The following is a 22,357-nucleotide window of genomic DNA, read 5'->3' as shown; positions in this document are numbered from 1 at the left end:
AATGAAGGAAAACTAAAAGTAAACTGAATTTCCAAGTAAGGTTAGAAAAAATACAGAAATAAAAACTAATATAAAAAGGCAAAACTACAATAACCTTGGTGCCCACCACCTCCAAAACCATTCCTTTTTAGGGGGTGTCTTGCTATTACCTCTCCAGTGCACTTGTTGTCACTTTCATTTGCACCAAAACAAGTGAAGTTGATTCACAATAGCTTATGCTTCTTAACTGGACAAATTGATATACCTGAAGCTTAACTGACTTGTGTTAAGACTGTGATGATTTAGTGTTCCCTTAATGTTTTTAAACCGTATAGTATGAGAATTGTTAAACATCAAGTGCAGTGAAATTCCGAATAATGGACTGTTTTTAGATTGTCTCACCTGAATGACTTAACTTTCTCAAACATCTGCTCAACTCAAACCAGAGAAGTAGTTTATGATGTGGAGGAAACCTGGATATTTAGCTTTAGTCTCAAGGCAGTCAGGCTACTTGTCACACAAAACAAAAAACTTTCTCTTAGCAAAAGTTATGTTGGCACTGATATGCAGGGTGGGGAAAAAGAGAGAGAACATTATGTTACACATCTTCATATTAGTCCAGCACACTGGAAATGAACTCACATTAGATCAAATGTAAATAACTGATTCTAGTGTATTTTTCCATTTACTGAGCAGGCCTCTCATGGAATATTTACATGATTATTAGAGCTCTAATGTTTACTAAATAAATGTGACATCTCTGATTCATTAATACTCTTTCAGCATCTTCAAAGTCTGTGTTAATAAAAACTAACTTAGTTCACTTAAAATAAAATAAAAATTACTTCTACTAAAGTTGCCAATTTTAATATTTCAGAATTGATTAAATTGCTTACATGTTGTATGTAAGATTGTATGTATCACACATTCTCTTTTATGTTACTAATAATTCTTTCAATGCACTTTTGTTTATGAATATCAGCATGCCGAGATGCTCCCGATTCAGTCAAATGCCCAGCCTGTTCACTGTTAAATCAGTCACTGATTGTGACTTGTACAGTTCAAGCAAAATGCTACCAAGTGCAGTTTATATGAGTAGGTGGACTAGTAGGCACAATGCTTCAAGCAATCTCATGTACACAAACACAACCATTTTGCCTGGAAGTACCCAGATCTACTCAGCAGTAGTTTCTTTATAGTCAAGACTAATAAACCAGCAGCACACTACATGTCACAATACAATTTCTATTCAAAGTTCATGTCATATTTAATACCACAGTTGCTGAATCTCACTGTCTGCGAGTGTGTCAAACTTCGCAAGAAGGAAACTCACTGATTATGCGATTCCTTCTTTCCTTTTTATCATGGTTCCAAGTCTCCTTTTATGCTACAACAAGTATTGACAGATAACTTCATTCTGGCAATGAACATAAACTTCTGTTGTTAACCAAGTACTGAATTAGTGTTTACCAGGTATATGGAGTCTTAGACTATCTTATTCTTTTTTTTTGAACAGAAAGGCATACACCTTGCACTGGCTCCAAACTTCAAAAAGTCTCTCCTCCTTATGCACAGTCCAAAACACTTTGTCTTCTTTCTTTTCTTGCACCCACTCTCATTCTTCTCTATTTGCAGACATTATATACATTAGACTAATGACCGAGTGCCAATCCCGGTGACTGGCAACTAATTACAATATAAACAAATTGGGCTGCGTTTCTTGAAGCAGGTTGCAGAGTACTATGATTGAGTCAAAACTTATAGTCACTGTCAGTGTCTACAATACTATTACATTCGTCACCATCCTCTGAAGAGTTTGCAATCCAGAGCTGATGCCACAACAGGATACTATGCAGCCAGTGAGGATGGACTCCACTATGTATTAAAGTAGCTGGTAGGTATATGAAGAAGTAAATGCACTGGACAGCTGAAATGTGGTGTGCCCACTTGAGGTCATCAGTGATAGCATCTTCCAGAGATATAAAGCCTGGGAACCTTTCTGCAGAACAAACTCTGATGTAAACAAAAGTGCTGTCTACATGACACTTCCCGATGTATGTATGAAAAGGTCAATGGTTTTCCTAACATTAAGGGTAAGGCTGTCATTACTAGGAGGTGTTATCAGTAAATTATCCTTGAAGTGGTGTCTGGCTAGTGACACAAGTCACAAGTGAACAAGGAGTGTGGCAGTGACTCTGCACCCCATTTTTTGGGGTGCCAGTGATGATGATCAGAATAGAAAGTGATGCTAATAATCTGCATAATCTGGGAAACATTAAGTCAGAAGTGCAGAAGCTTGCTTATCACCTTTGATGGTACAATACTGTTAAATGATAAAGTGGATTATACAAACAGTACTCTGAAAGTGCAGTGTTTATTTTTCTGCTGTACCATGATGGTATGAACAACAATTGAAATAGCATTTTATGTATACTTGCTGTGCCAACAGACATCCTGAAGGTGGTCCAAGCTACCTGGAGAACTCTGTTTATTGCGTCTCAGCATCAATCAGTCAAAGGGACTGAAGGATAGAATTCAGAAGTGACCGATACAAAAATATATTTGTTTTCTATGACAAAAGGATAATTGTTGTGTTTCGGATGCAGGTGGAAAACAGAGATTGCCTTAATAAGACAAGATGTCACCGAAAATGCCTAAATAAATTGGTTGCTGCAGGGTTTGACAACATATCCTGAAATTCTAACTGAAATGGATGTCGACTCGTTTATTACAGCATTGTATTACACAGTTTACAAAAACTGTCACTCTTTCCTTTGTAAAACTCCTAAACTGAGGAGGACTAGTTAGTATTAGTAGTACCAGTGGTAGTATTACCATGTTAACTTGTTTAATTTTCACTTGTTTGCTTCTGGATCTAAAATAATATTTATGCAGCTAAAATATTGCCCTCATAAGTTAGTTTAAAAGAACAACATACTTCAAAACTTGTCCTTCATACAACGGAATGCAGCAAAACAAATTTTACAAAAAAAAAAAAATGAATCTTATCATTTATAAGATTACTTGGGTTTAAACTCTTAGCGAAACTTAATTGAGCAACAGTTAATTATGAACATCCTTAAATTCTGTTTTAATTTTAAATGGATTATTTTAATCAAGCAGGTCTAGACAAATCAGGCAAAGTACTAGTAAACATCTGCCATTATCTTTACCAAATGGAAAAAGGAAAGCAGATTTTGTTCCAGGAATGTTTTAAACACTAGAAATAGAGAAGCCTACGAAAAAAGTTGTAATCCCGGGTCACCTTAAATTCCTTCGCACCGCTTCTTTAGCAACTTTTGTTTTGGAATTGTGTCGATCAGCACAAGCAGCGAGCAGCCTAGTGTGCCATCCCCCCAACCACCGCAGTTCAAGTGGGTCAAAAAGTTGTACAGGGTAAATAATATATCGTTATTTGGAACACATGCATTTCATGGGTGTTCCGTGTCTACAACAATCTGGGTAAATGTAGAATGATGGGAAATGCGAGGCAAGAAATGTGGAACACATAGCTAAAACAGAAACTTTTTTCATGTTATAGCACTCATGACAAAATTTTGACATGAAGTGTATGTGTCAAGACTGAGATTAAATTCTGAGCTATACAGTAACCAGAGGAAAATGTTTCAAACATTTGTGTATTTCTTTTATTAACAGAAAAAAAGCCAACATTGACAAATGTTACCCCAAAAAGTGGCTTGACTACAAATGCAAAAAAACTAGTACAAAAATGAACAGTTTCATGTAGGTTTCTATTTATAGACTCAAATGTTTGCTGTTATCTCTATCTAATTAGTAATTTACATATTTAATAATTTCAGTAATTACTACTTATAGTCATCTTAGAAATGTTTTCAAATTTTAAATGTACAATCAAGGACATTATTCCATTTAAGCGTTTAAAGTAAATTAAATCAAACAAAGACTAGTGTAACTTTCATATGACAAAAGAATGCAGCTACATTGAAAAAAGGACAAGAGTTTCTTTCGCTGGTTCATACATTTTCACAGAACAACTGTAGTCTAATTTATTCTATCCGAGAGTAGATTTCCATTAAGCTTAAATAAGAAGAACTTAAAATTGACAGAATTCATCTCAAATATTCACTGAGAAAAGGTGTCAGAGTTTTAAAAAAAAAAAATCATCTACAGATACAGATAGCAAAACTCGAGAAACTGGCAATATTGGTAGTCACCGTGTCTATGGCTGATCCACAAATGGTGTTGAAACATGCCACTCTACATATCCATTGCAAAAAACTTTCTGATCAGAAATCCATTCTACTGGAATTCATGTGGCTCAGCTCATAATGCACAAGGTAGACTGCTTTAATGAAATTGTATCTAAAAGTGATCTAAAGGTTTAATCAGGTGTGCCAAACTGCAAAGTTATCAGGTTAGTGTGGCTGCTAAAACAGAATACTTCATTGCTAAAAACAAAATCAGCAAACACTTAAATTTGAAGTTTATGAGGCAATGGAGCGTCCATCAGTATAAAATCTAAAATGTGACAAATGAAGTGAAAACACACATACCACATATTTAAAAGGTAAATAAGCAACTGGTATGCATCCTCCAACTACAATCATATTAAGGTCAGTCCTGTTAAAGAGCTCATTCTGAGTGACTCTATAGGCATTTAGGAAAAGCTATTTTGAAAACAAAATAATTCCTGTTTTTACAGGAATTCTGAAATAGACATTTAGATTTCACAAAAAAAGCCTTAAAAGTAGAGACAATTTTTTAAAAAAGGAGACAGCAGAACAGTACTTTATGAAGTTTTGACATTTTAATTGACTTGTCCATCAATCAACTATATTATGCAAGTCATAAATCCAACAAACGCATTTATTGGCAGATCTGATTTGAAAAGTGTGATGTTATAAACACAGCTTTAAAGATTTTTTTTTTTTGTAAATGACTGTTGCAAATAAACAATTTCTGTGGCAATGTCATAGGGTGTAGATATTTATTTTGTTACTGTTAATTTACTGCATTATTCATTTTTTAGTTAACAAACAAAAGGCCATTGAATAAATTTAGTTCTTTGTAATTTGTACAGTAAGGTTAATTAAACAGTTCATAATGATTATTCAATTCTTTAAAAATGTCACATTTACTTGGATGGAATCTTCACTTTCAATAATTAAATGTAGGCGAAAATATAGCATTTGTTCTTCATTTCACTTTTTTCTGGATCACACCAAAAACCAGACGCAGGCATTAATCCCACAGACACATGCATGGCATGTTAGCATAAAGAAAGTATAATTTTGACTGACTAAGTGCAAGAAAAATACATTTATTTTATGTAGCATCTTTTACTATATATCAACTTCACAAAGGGCAATCACTGAAATAAAAGCAACAACACAGACATAAGAATTGATGCTCTATGCTTTTACTGAATACATTCAAGTTAAAAGCTAATAAAAATACCAGGATTAGATGGGTTAGTCTACATTTTATACAATACAAATTAAATATACAGAAAAACTTAAAGCCTTCCATAAAGCATTTCTCCATCCATTATGTGAATGTATTCCTAACTACTAACTCACAACAAAGTAGTCTTGGGGTATGCTTTCCCCATAAGTAGTATGCAATGATGCAGAATGGAGTGGAATGGTTATAACCTTTATGTCTTTCCTCGTAAAGAAATGAAACAGCTAGCAGAACTCTTTTAGATAACAGTGTACCTACCAACTGCATTAGTTACCATCAAATGTATATAATTTTACAGGGAAATCAACAAATAAAGATGAAAGCAAATCAATTTAAATAACAGCACAGAGAACTTTTTTTAATTCCAGGAAATAAAGTTATATATATTCTGCTAGAATAAAAACTTGAAATTAATTTTTTTATTCAATTGCTAAAAAGTAAGAATGTAAAATACATACACTGAAATTACAAATAAACTAAAAAAGGGGCATTTAAGTGTAACTTTTTTAATGATTTTATTTATTAAAAATGGTATAATGAACAAATGATGTAATAAAATGCAGCAAACACCATATAAATAACAGAAACCACTGCTTTAAATGTACTGCTGGATAGTTCAGTACATATAAAGATTCATGTCCCAATGATCAAATCTATTACTACTAATGACATTCTAAAGTAAAGATTCTAAAGTACTGAAAATGCACATCTATACAAAGGTCTTAATTGATTCATTAAAAATGCTTTATTTTAAAAGCACACTTGGTAAGCATCAAGCCATAGATTAAATCATGACTATATGATTGTTTTATAATTGCATGTTCATATGCTCGTATTATAAAAAGATTATTTTTCTACAGTTAAAACATGGAGTGAAAACTCCTCTATGCCATTAAAAATGAAGCCCTCCTCTTTAAGAACTGGTTTCTATTCTAGTACATGTCTGAGTGGAATTGAAATCCTTCAACAATGGTAGTTAAGTGCAGAAACAAACTACAGACTAGATTCAATCTACCACAAATTCCCTCAAACATTAACAGTAATGACATGATACCATTAGTGTTGTATCACTGAGCACTTCATTGCGCTTCAGGTTACTAATGCACTGACATGGAAATTCTGGTTGATACCGATAACCGATACATTTTTGTCCACCTTTGCCAATACCAATAACCGATGGCCGATATTTTATTTTAAATTTACTTCAGGTTTGAATATTTTAGTTATGCTGAAAATGTATTATGCGTCATCAAAAGAAAGGCAACAGCAACCAGTACTTTCTCGAAGGAAAAAAATGCAAGATATGGCGCATCTCTATACCATAAATTAATGTATAAAAATCTACTTAACATACACATTCTTGGTAACTTAAGCACATCAAGACAATATTACATAACATGGCATTGGATACATAAACAAAAAATGAATGCATAATCTTTGTGCCATAATTAGACATATATTATTTTAAGTAAAACTAAAGCGAAAGGTACAATGGGGCCAATAACCCAGGGCTAAGGATTCTGCCTGTTCACCAGCAAGTCTGTTTCTCTTTTCATTTGACACTTGACACAGCTGAAAAAAGGCATTCGCGGTCTACACTGGTACAAGGTGCTGATAGGTACTTCATTGCTGCCTTGGCTAAGGGGAGGAAAAACGGACTGTGTTACTTTTACAATACTGAAGAAAGCAGTTATTTCTGAAGTTAGGGGGCTCACTGAGATAGTTATTCATCTGAAGCAAACAAAAAAACCAACAAGTTTAGAAACATTTACCTATATAAAAAAATAATAAATTATTAGGTTAACTAGATTTATGGTAAAGAAAAACAATACAACCCTCTGTAACAACCAATGCCATTAATAAAAACTTGTGATGCTGAAAGCTTGATGTATAATGATTTGTGTCATATAATGGGGATCTATACTAATAAAAGGCAAAGCCCTCACTGACTGACTCATCACTAATTCTCCGACTTCCCGTGTAGGTAGAAGGCTGAAATTTGGCAGGCTCATTCCTTACAGCTTACTTACAAAAGTTAGGCAGGTTTCATTTCGAAATTCTACACGTAATGGTCATAACTGGAACCTGTTTTTTGTCCATATACTCTAATGGAGGAGGCGGAGTCACGTATCGCATCATCACGCCTCCTACGTAATCACGTGAACTAAAAACAAGGAAGAGATTTACAGCACGAGTCAAATGCAGGAACGAAGGTAAATGACGTTAATTTTTGAGTGTCTTTTAATACTGTGTAAGCATACATATTAACACGTGCAATTAAACGTGTGCATTTACGGGGTGATTTCTCAGGCTTAAAAGCTCACCTTTTATCAAACGTGGGAACAAAGGTAAATGACGTTGTTGAGTGTCTTTTAATACTGTGTAAGCATACATATTAACACATGTGCAATTAAACGTGTGCATTTACGGGGTGATTTCTCAGGCTTAAAAGCTCGCCTTTTATTAAAAAGGTGAATGCAAACTATTTTCATTCTGAAGGGCACAAACCACGTTAGATTTCATGCTCAAGAGTAAGCTCAGCACACAGCTTGGTCATATTACAACCGGAAGGGCGAACTGACAACATGGTATACAAAGAGATCCTTAAGAAATAATTATTGATTCATTTTCCCTCAGTTTAAGAAGGTTTACTTTTCTTCTTAATAAAAATTTTAAAGCAGTACTTCGCCGCTGCGAAGCGCGGGTATTTTGATATATATCAAAATATATCGTGTCATCACGCCTCCCATGTAAGCACGTGAACTGACCCGCTGCTGTTTGCAATGCCATATTCGCGAGATACAAGTTTAATGAGAAGATACGAGGTATAAACGACAGTTTGGATCACTTTGTGACAAAAGTTTCTCGCTACAGCAATTTTAACTCTAACTGCCGGGTCTTAGCTAACATTAAATAAACCCCTGGACATCGCAACATCACACAAGAGATCGGCTCACGTGAAGTGCCTGAACGCAGCAGGAGTGATCACTTCGATGAATCAAACCTGTTCAAAAAACACATTACACAACTGATAAGGTACGAAAACAATATGAAACCGATTGTGGATTTCCGTACAGCCACTGAAACTTTGTGACAGCATGAGACTTCAGGTCACGTGTCTGCAAAAGAACCTCATTCAGGCAACTATTTTTACTGGCGGTGGCTCAGGGGAGAGAGTTTTTATTCCTCGCATCCCCGTTATACCCTCTGATCTCCCATTTCAATTCAAACGCCTCCAATTTCCACTAAGGCTCTGCTTCGCAATGACAATAAGTCTCAGGGACAGACCCTACAAAAGGTTGGCATTGATTTGATATTATATATATATATATATATATATATATATATATATATACATATATATATATATATATATATATATGTAGACATGTATAAATATATATATATATATATATATATAGATATATAGATAGATAGATATATATATATATGTCTATGTATGTATATATGTATGTCTAGATATATGTAGATATGTATATATGTGTAGATATATATATGTGTAGATATATATATGTGTAGATATATATATATATATATATATATATATATATATATATATATATATATATATATATATATGTGTGTGTGTATATACAGTAATCCCTCGCTACTTCGCGGTTCACTTTTCGCGGATTCACGACTTCGCGGATTTTATATGTAAGCATATCTAAATATATAACGCGGATTTTTCGCTGCTTCCCGGGTTTCTGCAGACAATGCGTCTTTTTACTTCTGGTATTTGCTTCCTCAGTTGGTTTGCCCAGTTGATTTCATACAAGAGATGCTATTGGCGGATGGCTGAGAAGCTACCCAATCATAGCACGCAGTTAAGTTCCTGTGTGCTGCTGATTGGCTCAGCGACGAAGTGCTGCATTAACCAGGAAGTCTCATCTCACTCATTCAACATTAACGTGCTCTTGCTACTGCATTCAGGGGATTATCACCTTCAATCGTCATCATTTTTACTGCGTAGCATATTCATCACCATCATCACGTCATATACAGCTACGTGTACTTCGCTATACAGTAAGTGTAAACTTATCTACCGATTTCATATTGCTTAGCAGTTGTCCCTGTTATTAATAGAGTAAAGGGTGGGTTGTAAACAATACAGGGAGGGTTTAAAAACGTCCAAATACACGTTAAATAATTAAATAACTATGGTGTCCCTAATTCACGGAAATTCAGTTATCGCGGTCGGCCTTGGAACCTATCTCCCACGATAAGTGAGGGATTACTGTATATATATATGTGTGTGTGTGTGTGTATGTATGTATGTATGTATGTACAGTGGTGTGAAAAACTATTTGCCCCCTCCCTGATTTCTTATTCTTTTGCATGTTTGTCACACAAAATGTTTCTGATCATCAAACACATTTAACCATTAGTCAAATATAACACAAGTAAACACAAAATGCAGTTTGTAAATGGTGGTTTTTATTATTTAGGGAGAAAAAAAAATCCAAACCTACATGGCCCATGAAAAATTACTTTTTCACACAGGGCCATGTAGGTTTGGATTTTTTTTTCTCCCTAAATAATAAAAACCACCATTTACAAACTGCATTTTGTGTTTACTTGTGTTATATTTGACTAATGGTTAAATGTGTTTGATGATCAGAAACATTTTGTGTGACAAACATGCAAAAGAATAAGAAATCAGGAAGGGGGCAAATAGTTTTTCACACCACTGTATATATGTGGATGTGTATATGTATATATATATATATGTAGATATGTGTATATGTAGATACGTATATATGTATATATATGTTTATGTGTGTGTGTGTATAGCAACACTCATAACAATGACAACACAATTACATTGACAATCATGTTATGTTATTTTTAAAATGTTTCCTTTTCTTTTTCATAACCTCTTTAACACACTACTTCTCCGCTGCGAAGCACGGGTATTTTGCTAGTGTACTATATAAATAAAAGCTGCTGTTCACTGTATGTTAACAGAAGTGATTCCGATTTGCCCAAAGTAAAATCAGCTGTTTCTACACAATTTCCATTAAGGTTTCTTGGTTGCAATATGCAGGGATAATCATAGTCCTCAAGGAAATAAAAGATTTATAAGATCTTAATGTTGAAAGGTACAGATCAGGAAAGGAGCTACAAAAAAGGTCCACTGTAGACACTATCCCTAAAAAAAAAAAATAAGAAAAATGACACTGCCCAGACATTACAAATATCTGGATGTGTCTCCAAAACTGATGCGTCAAATAAGAGCAAGCTTCAAGGAAGATGAATGAATTTATAGTATTTACTTCGCAGCACTTATACTACAAGTCTGAACTGTGGATTACATTGGGAAGAAGGAAGCCATTTCTTACAAAAAGAAGCATCCAAGTTCAGATAATATAACAGGTGGACACATTCAGTCTCTGAAAACAATGTATAGTATTTTTCATTAATCCCAAAAACCCTAATTTAGCACAATGACAACAGAGTTAATTCTGCAAAGAATGTAGCAATTGTATCAGGTATGGTAGTTGCTGCTTCTTCAACTGGGACAGAGGGGAAAAAGAATAGCTATTTAGGTACAAAACCTACTGCTGTTTACCAGAAAGCTGAAGTTAAACAAGAATTTCACCACCCAACCAACAATCACTCCAAAGAACAATTAACACCGTCTGAATTAACCCAGTCAGAATCCAGGCCTCAATCCTATAGAAAACAAGTGGACTTGCCTAAAAAGAGCAGTGTGCATGACATCCTCTCACAATCTGTGAAGGACCACGTGACAAAAAATCAGATAATTTTAACAATAATAAAGACCTAACAACGCACAAGATTATCAAAGCAAGAGCAGTTGTCACAGTAGGATTGATTAGAAGCACACACTTGAGCACTAAGATATTCTTATATTGATCATTTTTTTTTAATTTATTAAAAATAACAATAGACATGGTTGGCTACAGATAGGTACAGTATATGAAATTTATCTTGATTTCATCCTTTACATCAACAAAGGTTGCAATTTCAATAATGATTTGTACACTTCTCAAATACACTGTACATGCAAAGTACTGCACACAACTATTAAATGTAAAATATATTCAAAAGATAGGTTTCAAGGTAAGGTAGTTATACTTGTTAATTGTAGTAATGTGGTACATATTGGATAGCTGAAGTACATAATAGTTCTGCTTATTTCTGTAAAAATTACATTATTGATCCAATAATGGGGCATAACTAAAAAAATATTATTTTAGAAACTTGCATTCTCAAAAGCCATAAATCCCTTAAATACCAGTCAACTACCTTATATAACAGAGCAAAAAGGAGACAAATACACAAGGCAGACCTTCAGAAATACAACTGTCCAAATGCCATAGGCATTTTCTTCTTAAATGGCCAAGGCCAGCCCTTGTAGCCCATCAAGCAAAAAATTAATGTGGTGGCATAAGCTCGATTAGCTCACTGGGTATGCTTTTAAGCAACCAATAAACTGGTGATGGTCCTTTTCTATTAAAGACAAATATTATTAAATTCTGCACAAACATTTGTCCAAAGATTATCTTTATTACAAATACTCTCATAATTGTAAACTTTATAAATAGACCTACATTAAAACACACTGTTTAAATGCCAAGAGGAGTATGTTCAGGGTTCTATGTGTATGCAGGGTAGCAAGAAATAAGATTTAAAACTGTTCTACTGTGTATGACAAAAGGAACAGAAAATCTGTGTCACTTTGACTTTTCCAGCAAATGAGAAAAGAGTAATTATAATGATTCCAGGACTACTGAGTATGAGCTGTGAGGAAAGGCCAAAAGGGTTTAAACGTTTCAGTTTAAACAAATGGAGGTTAAGATGAGACATGAATAAAGTGTTCACAATGATGAAAGGAACTGGGATAGTGGATTCCAGTTGTTACTTTAAAAGTAGTTCTTTAACAAGAACGCAGAGGCCCACATAGAAGCTAGTTAAGAGTAAATTTCACACAAATGTTGAACATTTTTCTTCAGGCAGTGAACCATAGAAATGTAGAATAAATAACCAAGTAGGACGGTAGATAGCAGTACTTTGGCAACCTTCAAAATTTAACTCGATGATAAACTGGAAAAGTTCGGTGAAAAGGGATTGATAAACTATGCTGGTCAAAATGCCCTGTTCTTCTAAAATTGTTCATATGTTCTAAAAGTGCTAGCATATTTAAAAAAATAAATAAAAAGGCACATTGCCACAGTATTACTGATGCAGTATAATCACTGCTGCCTCGCAGTTGGGAGACCTGGGGACCCGGGTTCACTTCCCGGGTCCTCCCTGCGTGGAGTTTGCATGTTCTCCCCGTGTCTGCGTGGGTTTCCTCCGGGCGCTCCGGTTTCCTCCCACAGTCCAAAGACATGCAGGTTAGGTGGATTGGCAATTCTAAATTGGCCTTAGTGTGTGCTTGGTGTGTGGGTGTGTTTGTGTGTGTCCTGCGGTGGGTTGGCACCCTGCCCGGGATTGGTTCCTGCCTTGTGCCCTGTGTTGGCTGGGATTGGCTCCAGCAGACCCCCCGTGACCCTGTGTTCGGATTCAACGGGTTGGAAAATGGATGGATGGATGGTCCACACTTCTCCTTTACAATGTCCACAAAACCTTTTTTAGTGCCCCTGTGAAGCTTTGGCTCCACCAACTAGGAATGCAGCATTATACCTTAAATTAATCTCAAATGTCAGTACTGATATATAAGAAATGCAAATATATTTTGAAGCATTTCCCTTTGTTTTCCAAAAACACTCTTCATTTCAAACATAATTAAGTGAATTGAAAAGATTTTCGGGTGGGGGGTTAGAGCAAAACAAGCTTTTACCCAAATGTTTTTACAACAGAAAACACCAATTTTGCTGCTGATGGAAAAAATATCTATATTGGGATAAAATCAACTCAATCCCAAGACAGCCTCTCTTTGGAAAAAAAAAGTACACACATATATACAGTGGTGTGAAAAACTATTTGCCCCCTTCCTGATTTCTTATTCTTTTGCATGTTTGTCACACAAAATGTTTCTGATCATCAAACACATTTAACCATTAGTCAAATATAACACAAGTAAACACAAAATGCAGTTTGTAAATGGTGGTTTTTATTATTTAGGGAGAAAAAAAAATCCAAACCTACATGGCCCTGTGTGAAAAAGTAATTGCCCCCTGAACCTAATAACTGGTTGGGCCACCCTTAGCAGCAATAACTGCAATCAAGCGATTGCGATAACTTGCAATGAGTCTTTTACAGCGCTCTGGAGGAATTTTGGCCCACTCATCTTTGCAAAATTGTTGTAATTCAGCTTTATTTGAGGGTTTTCTAGCATGAACCGCCTTTTTAAGGTCATGCCATAGCATCTCAGTTGGATTCAGGTCAGGACTTTGACTAGGCCACTCCAAAGTCTTCATTTTGTTTTTCTTCAGCCATTCAGAGGTGGATTTGCTGGTGTGTTTTGGATCATTGTCCTGTTGCAGCACCCAAGATCGCTTCAGCTTGAGTTCACGAACAGATGGCCGGACATTCTCCTTCAGGATTTTTTGGTAGACAGTAGAATTCATGGTTCCATCTATCACAGCAAGCCTTCCAGGTCCTGAAGCAGCAAAACAACCCCAGACCATCACACTACCACCACCATATTTTACTGTTGGTATGATGTTCTTTTTCTGAAATGCTGTGTTCCTTTTACGCCAGATGTAACGGGATATTTGCCTTCCAAAAAGTTCAACTTTTGACTCATCAGTCCACAAGGTATTTTCCCAAAAGTCTTGGCAATCATTGAGATGCTTCTTAGCAAAATTGAGACGAGCCCTAATGTTCTTTTTGCTTAACAGTGGTTTGCGTCTTGGAAATCTGCCATGCAGGCCGTTTTTGCCCAGTCTCTTACTTATGGTGGAGTCGTGAACACTGACCTTAATTGAGGCAAGTGAGGCCTGCAGTTCTTTAGACGTTGTCCTGGGGTCTTTTGTGACCTCTCAGATGAGTCGTCTCTGCACTCTTGGGGTAATTTTGGTCAGCCGGCCACTCCTGGGAAGGTTCACCACTGTTCCATGTTTTTGCCATTTGTGGATAATGGCTCTCACTGTGGTTCGCTGGAGTCCCAAAGCTTTAGAAATGGCTTTATAACCTTTATCAGACTGATAGATCTCAATTACTTCTGTTCTCATTTGTTCCTGAATTTCTTTGGATCTTGGCATGATGTCTAGCTTTTGAGGTGCTTTTGGTCTACTTCTCTGTGTCAGGTAGCTCCTATTTAAGTGATTTCTTGATTGAAACAGGTGTGGCAGTAATCAGGCCTGGGGGTGGCTACGGAAATTGAACTCAGGTGTGATACACCACAGTTAGGTTATTTTTTAACAAGAGGGCAATTACTTTTTCACACAGGGCCATGTAGGTTTGGATTTTTTTTCTCCCTAAATAATAAACACCATCATTTAAAAACTGCATTTTGTGTTTACTTGTGTTATATTTGACTAATGGTTAAATGTGTTTGATGATCAGAAACATTTTGTGTGACAAACATGCAAAAGAATAAGAAATTAGGAAGGGGGCAAATAGTTTTTCACACCACTGTACATACATCGGAAAGCGAAGGTCTGTGATACGGTTTACATATTAGTAGCTAGTAATCCACAAAGGTAGAACATGAATCACATATCCTAAGCTTTCGACAACCTACTAGATGTTATCATCAGAGGAAAATGATTAGACATACAAGAATCAAAGGCAATACATAGCAAATGAGGGGGTGGGGTGGATCAATAAAATGGGGTTCAAAGGATGTTGGTCATAAAGTCTCTTTATTATTTAGGTGTCCTTTTTTTTTTTTTTTTGCACCATGCTAGGTTCATGTCCAAATGTCTGTTAATGGAGTTAACATATACACACACATATCTCTCTTATATTATTTTATATATATCACACACACACACACACACACACACACACACACACACACATATACATACATACACCCTCTCTTTAGGGACACTGGCTGCAGGAATGCATACTGTTACAAAGATGCTGATCCTTCAAAGTTTACCCTTAAGAAACTTACACCACCCCTGTGGATCAATATACCTGCCTATAATGGTAAGCTCCCCTGACCATACAGATCTTAAGCAGTTTAATACAATGCCTTAGTTTTGGTAAACAGCAGAGACTTGTAAAGATGCTAGATAGAATGTGGCCAAAACAGGCAGGGTTCAGTACACTAAATTTAAATGTCTTTAGTCTTAAAAGAAAAGAAAAACTAACTTGAAGGTCATGTAAAAAAGTAATTTACCCAACAATCTTTTAAACAAGAGCTTGCTCAATAAATGGTACACTTTCAGGAAAGATATTCTCTTTTAAACCAGGTTTAGAATAAATAACTCCATTGGGGTAGCTCTCCTTTTCATTCACTGCCAGAGGTTACATTACACTCTTATATAAGGGTGCACACATACCAAGCAATGGCATCACAACGTAACATTACATGTATGTGATATTCAATAAACTAAAATACAAACAGAAACAAAACAACGAGCTGATAAAAAGTGAGGAAAAAGTGTGACAATAAGGCTTAAAAACCCAAAAACAAACAAATCAATAAAATGATTACCTGTTGTGGAACTGAAGTAAGTGTCACAGCAGGTGCCTTGATACCTCCAGATGTGCCCTGTGCTTGTCCTTGTGGTTGTTGTGTGACTTGTTGCTGTGCAGGTATGGCTTGTAACAGCACCTGCTTCAGAGGTCCATTTGAAGTCTGAACCACTCTTTGTACTCCAGTCCCCCCAGAACTGGCCACTGCAACACCTGTTTTAGCTCCTCCTGCTGGGGTGGTTGTTAAAACTGTCCCACCAGAAACAATGGACATTCCAGGGCGCAGCGGAGTTCCAGTCAAAACTTTTGCAAAAGTTACTTTGCCCCCATTGCTGCTAGTGGTAGCCAACTGCACAGGTTGCTGAGAAGTTGCTATTGAGGAACTGTTTGGAGTTTTAAGGATGAAAAATTTTGGAGTTGTCTGGTTAGAAGTAGCTGGCAATGTGGTGATGGTGCCTGGCATCCCAACCACAGTGGACACAGATGAAGTCACAGCAGGCCCTACAACAGGTGATCCTATTAACACAGGAGGTTGGTCCTTTACATTGACAGCAGCAACACCAGTTGAAGGGCAAGTTGTCTGCAGAATGGTCGGTTGGGATTTCTTCTGGTCATCAAGATGATCTTGACCGGACAGGATCTGTACTTGTGAGGTGGTTAGTTGGGAGGATGATTCTGTGTTTACTTGCTCAGTTGACAGGGAAGTGGAAGGTGTCATCACCTGACCAAATGTCATCTGCAAGGCATCTTCAATTGGGTCATTGCTGGTTTGAAAAATGTTGTCCTCAGAAAGAGAGTCAAGATTGAAATCTAAAATATCCATCATTGGATCTGCCATTGTTTTCAACAAAATATTAATTGTACAGGAGTTCAAATTAATATCCACAGTTCACAGAACCACCCACCTCAAGCTAGTTCTTAGCTATTGGAATGTAGCTTGGGGGATGGCAGGTTAGCTGTTGAAGAGAAGGTCCAGGAACAAGGAAAGGGGAAGGTAAGGATGGAGAATATGGAAGAGTCTGACAATTGCTCAAAAATGTATGGGTTTTTTTTTTTTTTTTTTTACACTCTACAACAAGAGATAATTATCGCACTGTAAAGATTGTTCATTCCACCAGTTTTCTTCACTTGAGCCACAAAGAACTTGCACTGCAAAGAAGGAAAGAAAGAAATGTTACGTAAAACTGTCACAGAACAAACTGTACTTCACTGTACCACTTTGCAAACATTATATAAAAATCATTGCAGGTATCACCATTTTTGATTACTGGCACTAGCTAGAAACACATTAAGACCTATAATCTACCTTACTGTGCCTAGAGAGAGAAGCAAGCTATGTCAACAGAAAGATGGTGACTTCAGGGAAATACACAAGTCTCTTGACTATGTAGTTTCGACTTTTAATATAGCCGAACATTCTGGTTCCCAGGAAGAAGAAAATCTAGATTGATGAAGCAATTAATAAGATTATTAAGAAATATCCCTTTAAGACATTTCTATTTTTTGCAGCAAGAACTTTCTTTAACAAGACCTAAATGAACATAAAAACTGACATGATGATCTAATCTAAAGTTTCGATTTATAATAGCATGGCATCAGAACAACTGCTAAATAACTTTAAGAAAGATTAGTTCTAGTCCCACTCAAGAGAAAAATGGTATTGGTACCTTGTCAAAAACTAATACAGACTGCAAATTGAAATCTCTTATGCAATTCCTGTGACACAAATCTAAGAGCTTGCAGAATGTAAGGCAAAAAAGGAACTGGAACTGACCAAATTAAATTTTAACACAAAATCAAAAACATAAATTTTTAAGAATTATGAAAGATAAAAATGAAACAGTCGTCATTCATTACACGTTTTCTGGAACTATCTACATGTAATACATATATACTTGTCATTAACCATTTAAACTGATTTTACATCATTATGTAAGGCACTGTATAATGAAAAGATCTATGTATTGAAAAAAAATAAAGATGCATAAATTACCACCATAATGGCAAAGAGTAAATTGAGAATTAACAAGCAAACAAAGATTTTACTGTTTAATGAGCACTTGCATGTTTTTTTTTTTTGTACAGGACATCTCACAACAAACAACTTTTACTTTGGTGATTGAAAATATATTACTCTAAATTAAAAGTATTAACAATGCACTTGTGCAAAATGTTTAAATATTTTTCCCACAGTTTTAAAAGCCTATAATACCGGACAGTTTTTTCATTAAATGATATGCAGCTAGGCTTTACATTTAAATTGTTTTTGATAGATGTAAGTAAGATATAACATTTGTGACAAGGTAGATGTCATCTAGCTTAGATGATCTAGCAAAGATTTATAATTAAAACTAAAAACAAAAAAAAATCTAGTTGCTTTATTATTGTTATACCATCCACACACAGCATTGCAGCATATAGGGGCACGAAATAATGTTCCCCAGGACCATGGCACAAACTATACATAAGCACTGGCCAAGTGAAGGACAATTATAGAACCGTACTATACAATAACAGATAAACAATTAAAAAATAAATAAATAAATGAGTGAGTGAACAGATATGTAATAATAAGTAATAATTAGAAATGGACAGTAATAAATAAATAATTAATAAATAATACCATAAAAACTAATACTAAAAAACAACATTATTGACAACTGAAACAAACTATAAAATATAAATTCACTACTGGGGTTAAGTCTGAGGCCACCAGATTGCAACAAAAACGTCCCATTAGGACTCGGTGTTCTTTATGAATGAACATTTGTCGAACCACAATTAAGTGTTTCATGCCCATTCTCCCCAAGTTAGATAGATCTTCACAATATTCCATAAGGAGACACAGACGAGACAAAAGCACCTTCAATGACTGGACAGACATAAATGCCTAAAATGAATTAGCAAAACACCACAAGCAGCCAGATATTTTGTGCATAAATAAACCTTAAATTGCCATAACAATGAAAAAGTAAGCAAACATACAAAGAGAGAAATACTTTATAAACATAAACACTATTTTCTGAAGCATTTTTACTTAAAGTGTCCTGACAAGTTATTTTTAAGACACTTAGACTATAAAGAATCATGCTTAATTAAAAAAATAACTGCTGAAAACTTAGTATAAAAATGTATATTTCAAGCTTTTTTTCTCCAATTTCCTCCTTTTAGATGCAAATTAGTGCAGTCCTACTGTAACTCCGATAATAAATGGACAAGAAATGTTATCTTCAGTTGCTGATACTGTTCAATATAAGTTCTGTGGTCTGTGTAATAAAATACACAAGAATTTAAACAAAATTATAGTGCAACACCAAGACATTTGACCTGTCTGTTGCAAAAATGCATAACTAGGATTTATCATAAAAGAAAACTTATTACAGTTAATGATCTTCCTCTTGTCCTTCTCATTGAATATCATTCTTTTGTAGATATTCAGTTCAGTTTGTGAGAAGAGTTTAGAGAAACGGCAAGCAAAATGACACCTTTTATTGGCTAACTAAAAAGATATATATGCAAGCTTTTGAGGCAACTCAGGCCCCTTCTTCAGGCAAGATGTAATCAATGAGAAGAGTTTGAAATTACAAATAATTCTGATTTCACAACCTAATTTATTATGGCATATTTCAATAGCAAAACATCTTCCCAACATCACTAAACACACACACATAGTACAACTGTTTACTTCTGTCGACACCTGAATGTCACCAAGACAAAAGAGTTGATCAAGGACTTTGGGAGAAAACAGCAGAGGTACTACCACCTCTTCAGTACTAACAGCACTCAAGTGGACAAGGTGGACAGCTTCTGATACCTCAGTGGACATGACCTTGTCCAGACACATGGACATCTTGGTGAGAACGGCATGACAACGTTTTTACCACCTCAGATACCTCAGGCTGTCCATTGAATAACTGAAGAACTTCTACACATCAACTATTGAGAGTACTCTGACAGGAAGTATTACTGCCTGGCTTAGGATCAGCATACAGCAGGACCATGAGCTCTACAGACAGAGATCAGCTGAACACATCACTGGGTGTGAACTCCATAACTTCCAGGACAAATACACCAAGAGATGTCAGACTTGGGCAAAGAAAATTATCAGATATGCCAGCCATCCCATCAACGGTCTCCTCTGCAGGCTGTGTTCTGGGAAACGCTACCACTGCCAAAAGATCTGTTCAGAGAGATTGAGAAGGCGCTTCTTTCCACATCTCAAATGAGGATAGTGTTTATAACTACACGATTTTTTTTTTTTATGTATCACATTTTATATTTCTAATAAAATATATACTATTGCATTCACTTAAGAATTATTTTGTTGATATTTATGACCTGTCAGTTCATTGTTTATTGTCCTTTCATATTCTTCTTTAGTGCATAATCTTGGAGTTTACCAATTATACATTTCAGTACATATTGTTCTGTGTGTATAATTGTATCTGATAAATACATTTTGATCTGTTTACATTTTAACAGATAAGGCACGTTAAGTTCAACGGGCTTGCGAAGGAGTAACAGGAGTTTGGAACCGAACTAGCAACCGTGTGATTTACAGTCAGGTCCCTCTCAAGCCATTAAACTCTAACAAATGAGTGCGGTTTATGTACAGTACTTCACTGCCAGCAAGAACATAAGGGCGAATACATTCTTCATAATCCATTAAAAGAAAACAAACTCTTACTAAAAATTGCACATATAGCATAAATGAAGCTATTAAGTGGTACGATAAGATGGACACGTGATTTTGTTTACTTTAATACCATACACCTTTTCCCGTATCGGAAAAAGAACGCATGATCAATAACGAAATTGCGGAGTTCTTTTAATATTCCACGAAGTCCACAGTTATTTTTTCTAATTAAAACATGTATCATGAAACGCAAGCTACTTAAAAGTAAACTACAAGTGTATTCATATTTGCGATCTGATTCACTAAACGCAAACCAGCTCCTCTAAGCAATTCAATTGCTGAATGAGTGTCTCTTGTTCATATTTGCCCCCTTGTTCATTGTGCTGTTAGTTCCTTCTTAAAATCAAATGAAAGGTTACATAAGACAAAACGGTGAAGCAAAACGCGCAGTATTTTCTGACATCTATTCACTTAAACGTGAGTTTCTGCCCAGAAGTGTGCCTAGCACGCGCAGTGTGCCGCACTCGGCTTCCAAACATTACAGGTACACATGCACACAAACAGCTCTCCTCTCCCATCCCAACTCGCCTTTTCCCCCCACCTAAAGTGATTTCATTCGGATCGTACGTGTGTCTTTTTCCGACAAATCTGTAAATAAAACCACACGAAGTTGGTAATGAGGTTCAAGTGGCAAATGAGGCAAAATATCCGACAAGGAAAACCTACCGAGAAATAAAACAACGAGAAAACAAGCCTGGCAAGTCCATGGAACCAAAAGCGCCCAGATCGGAAACGCGGCCTTTTAAACAATAGCAAACAGCCCTGTAAACAGACTGCGGCTCCTCTTTGTTGAGCTCAAAATTTCAATATAAGCACCTCTTCATTCGGAGAGAAAATAAAAACAAATCCTACCTTTCCCGTCGCACACATGGCTCTCTTGGTCTCTCCATTTCTGACAACAGCATCCCTCCGAGCTGCAGGAAACTAGGCAGCACGGCGGCGCGGACTACCCTGCTGCAGCTCTCCAGCCGCCACCTCCCCCGCTCCACTGACAACACACCTCCATTGGATGAGTTTTGCATCCGGTAAACGGTCGCTCGCTTCTATTGGTTAGAGTCCTGTCAATCAAATGCTGGTAATGGGGAAGGGACGATTGGAGTGTTTGGTTGAGAAGAACCGTGGAAAAAAAAAGCGGCCTAGTTGATTCTACTGGCGATGTGCAGCCTGAACCCCGGCACATGATATGCAGAGCTCCACCGATACTGACACGAGAACTGTAAATTGAAAAAAAAAGTATAAATATTTAAGGTCTGATATTTTTGATTATTAAAATGTTAGTACTATGAGATTATGAATTGTTGTCATCGCAACTGACATTCACTGTAAATGTCAACAAAATTACTGCATATTCTTGCCTTTATTTATGTACAATAAGTTAAGGATAACTACTTCATTAGTGTTATCTCACTTTACAAGCTTGGATATTTTCATTTTATATTTTAACCTTGTCATCTCAGGTATCAGCAGAGGTAAGTATTGATTTGACAGTTGGTGTAGTAAAAGTAAAATAAAGATGCTGCTAATAATAAACAAACAAAAAAGAGCTGGAAAAGGTAGAAGAAGTTAACAGAGACGAGATTTGACCAGAATTGACAGAGGAAAAAGCAGAACATGTTATAAAAGAGCTAAAAACTATTAAAACAGCAGGTACAG

At 35.9% G+C, this 22,357-nt stretch overlaps 1 protein-coding gene across 1 annotated transcript in view; it reads right to left on the bottom strand.

Moving 5' to 3' along the window:
* The window catches only part of chd8 (chromodomain helicase DNA binding protein 8), a 154,526-nt gene extending 132,838 nt beyond the window's left edge, over positions 1–21,688 (bottom strand). Inside the window, exons 1-2 of the mRNA XM_028793628.2 lie at positions 21,557–21,688; positions 16,028–17,157 (exon numbers count right to left, since the gene is read on the bottom strand). Coding sequence (XP_028649461.1) covers positions 16,028–16,846 — 819 coding nt within the window. The 5' untranslated portion in view covers positions 16,847–17,157; positions 21,557–21,688. The remainder of the gene's footprint in view (positions 1–16,027; positions 17,158–21,556) is intronic.
* Between the last annotated feature and the right edge of the window lie 669 nt (positions 21,689–22,357).

Source organism: Erpetoichthys calabaricus, chromosome 2, assembly GCF_900747795.2.
Source record: "Erpetoichthys calabaricus chromosome 2, fErpCal1.3, whole genome shotgun sequence".
NCBI classification, from domain to species: Eukaryota; Metazoa; Chordata; class Cladistia; order Polypteriformes; family Polypteridae; genus Erpetoichthys; species Erpetoichthys calabaricus.
The sequence above is the reverse complement of the archived record's forward strand: the minus strand, read 5'-3'. Positions and strand labels throughout refer to the sequence as shown.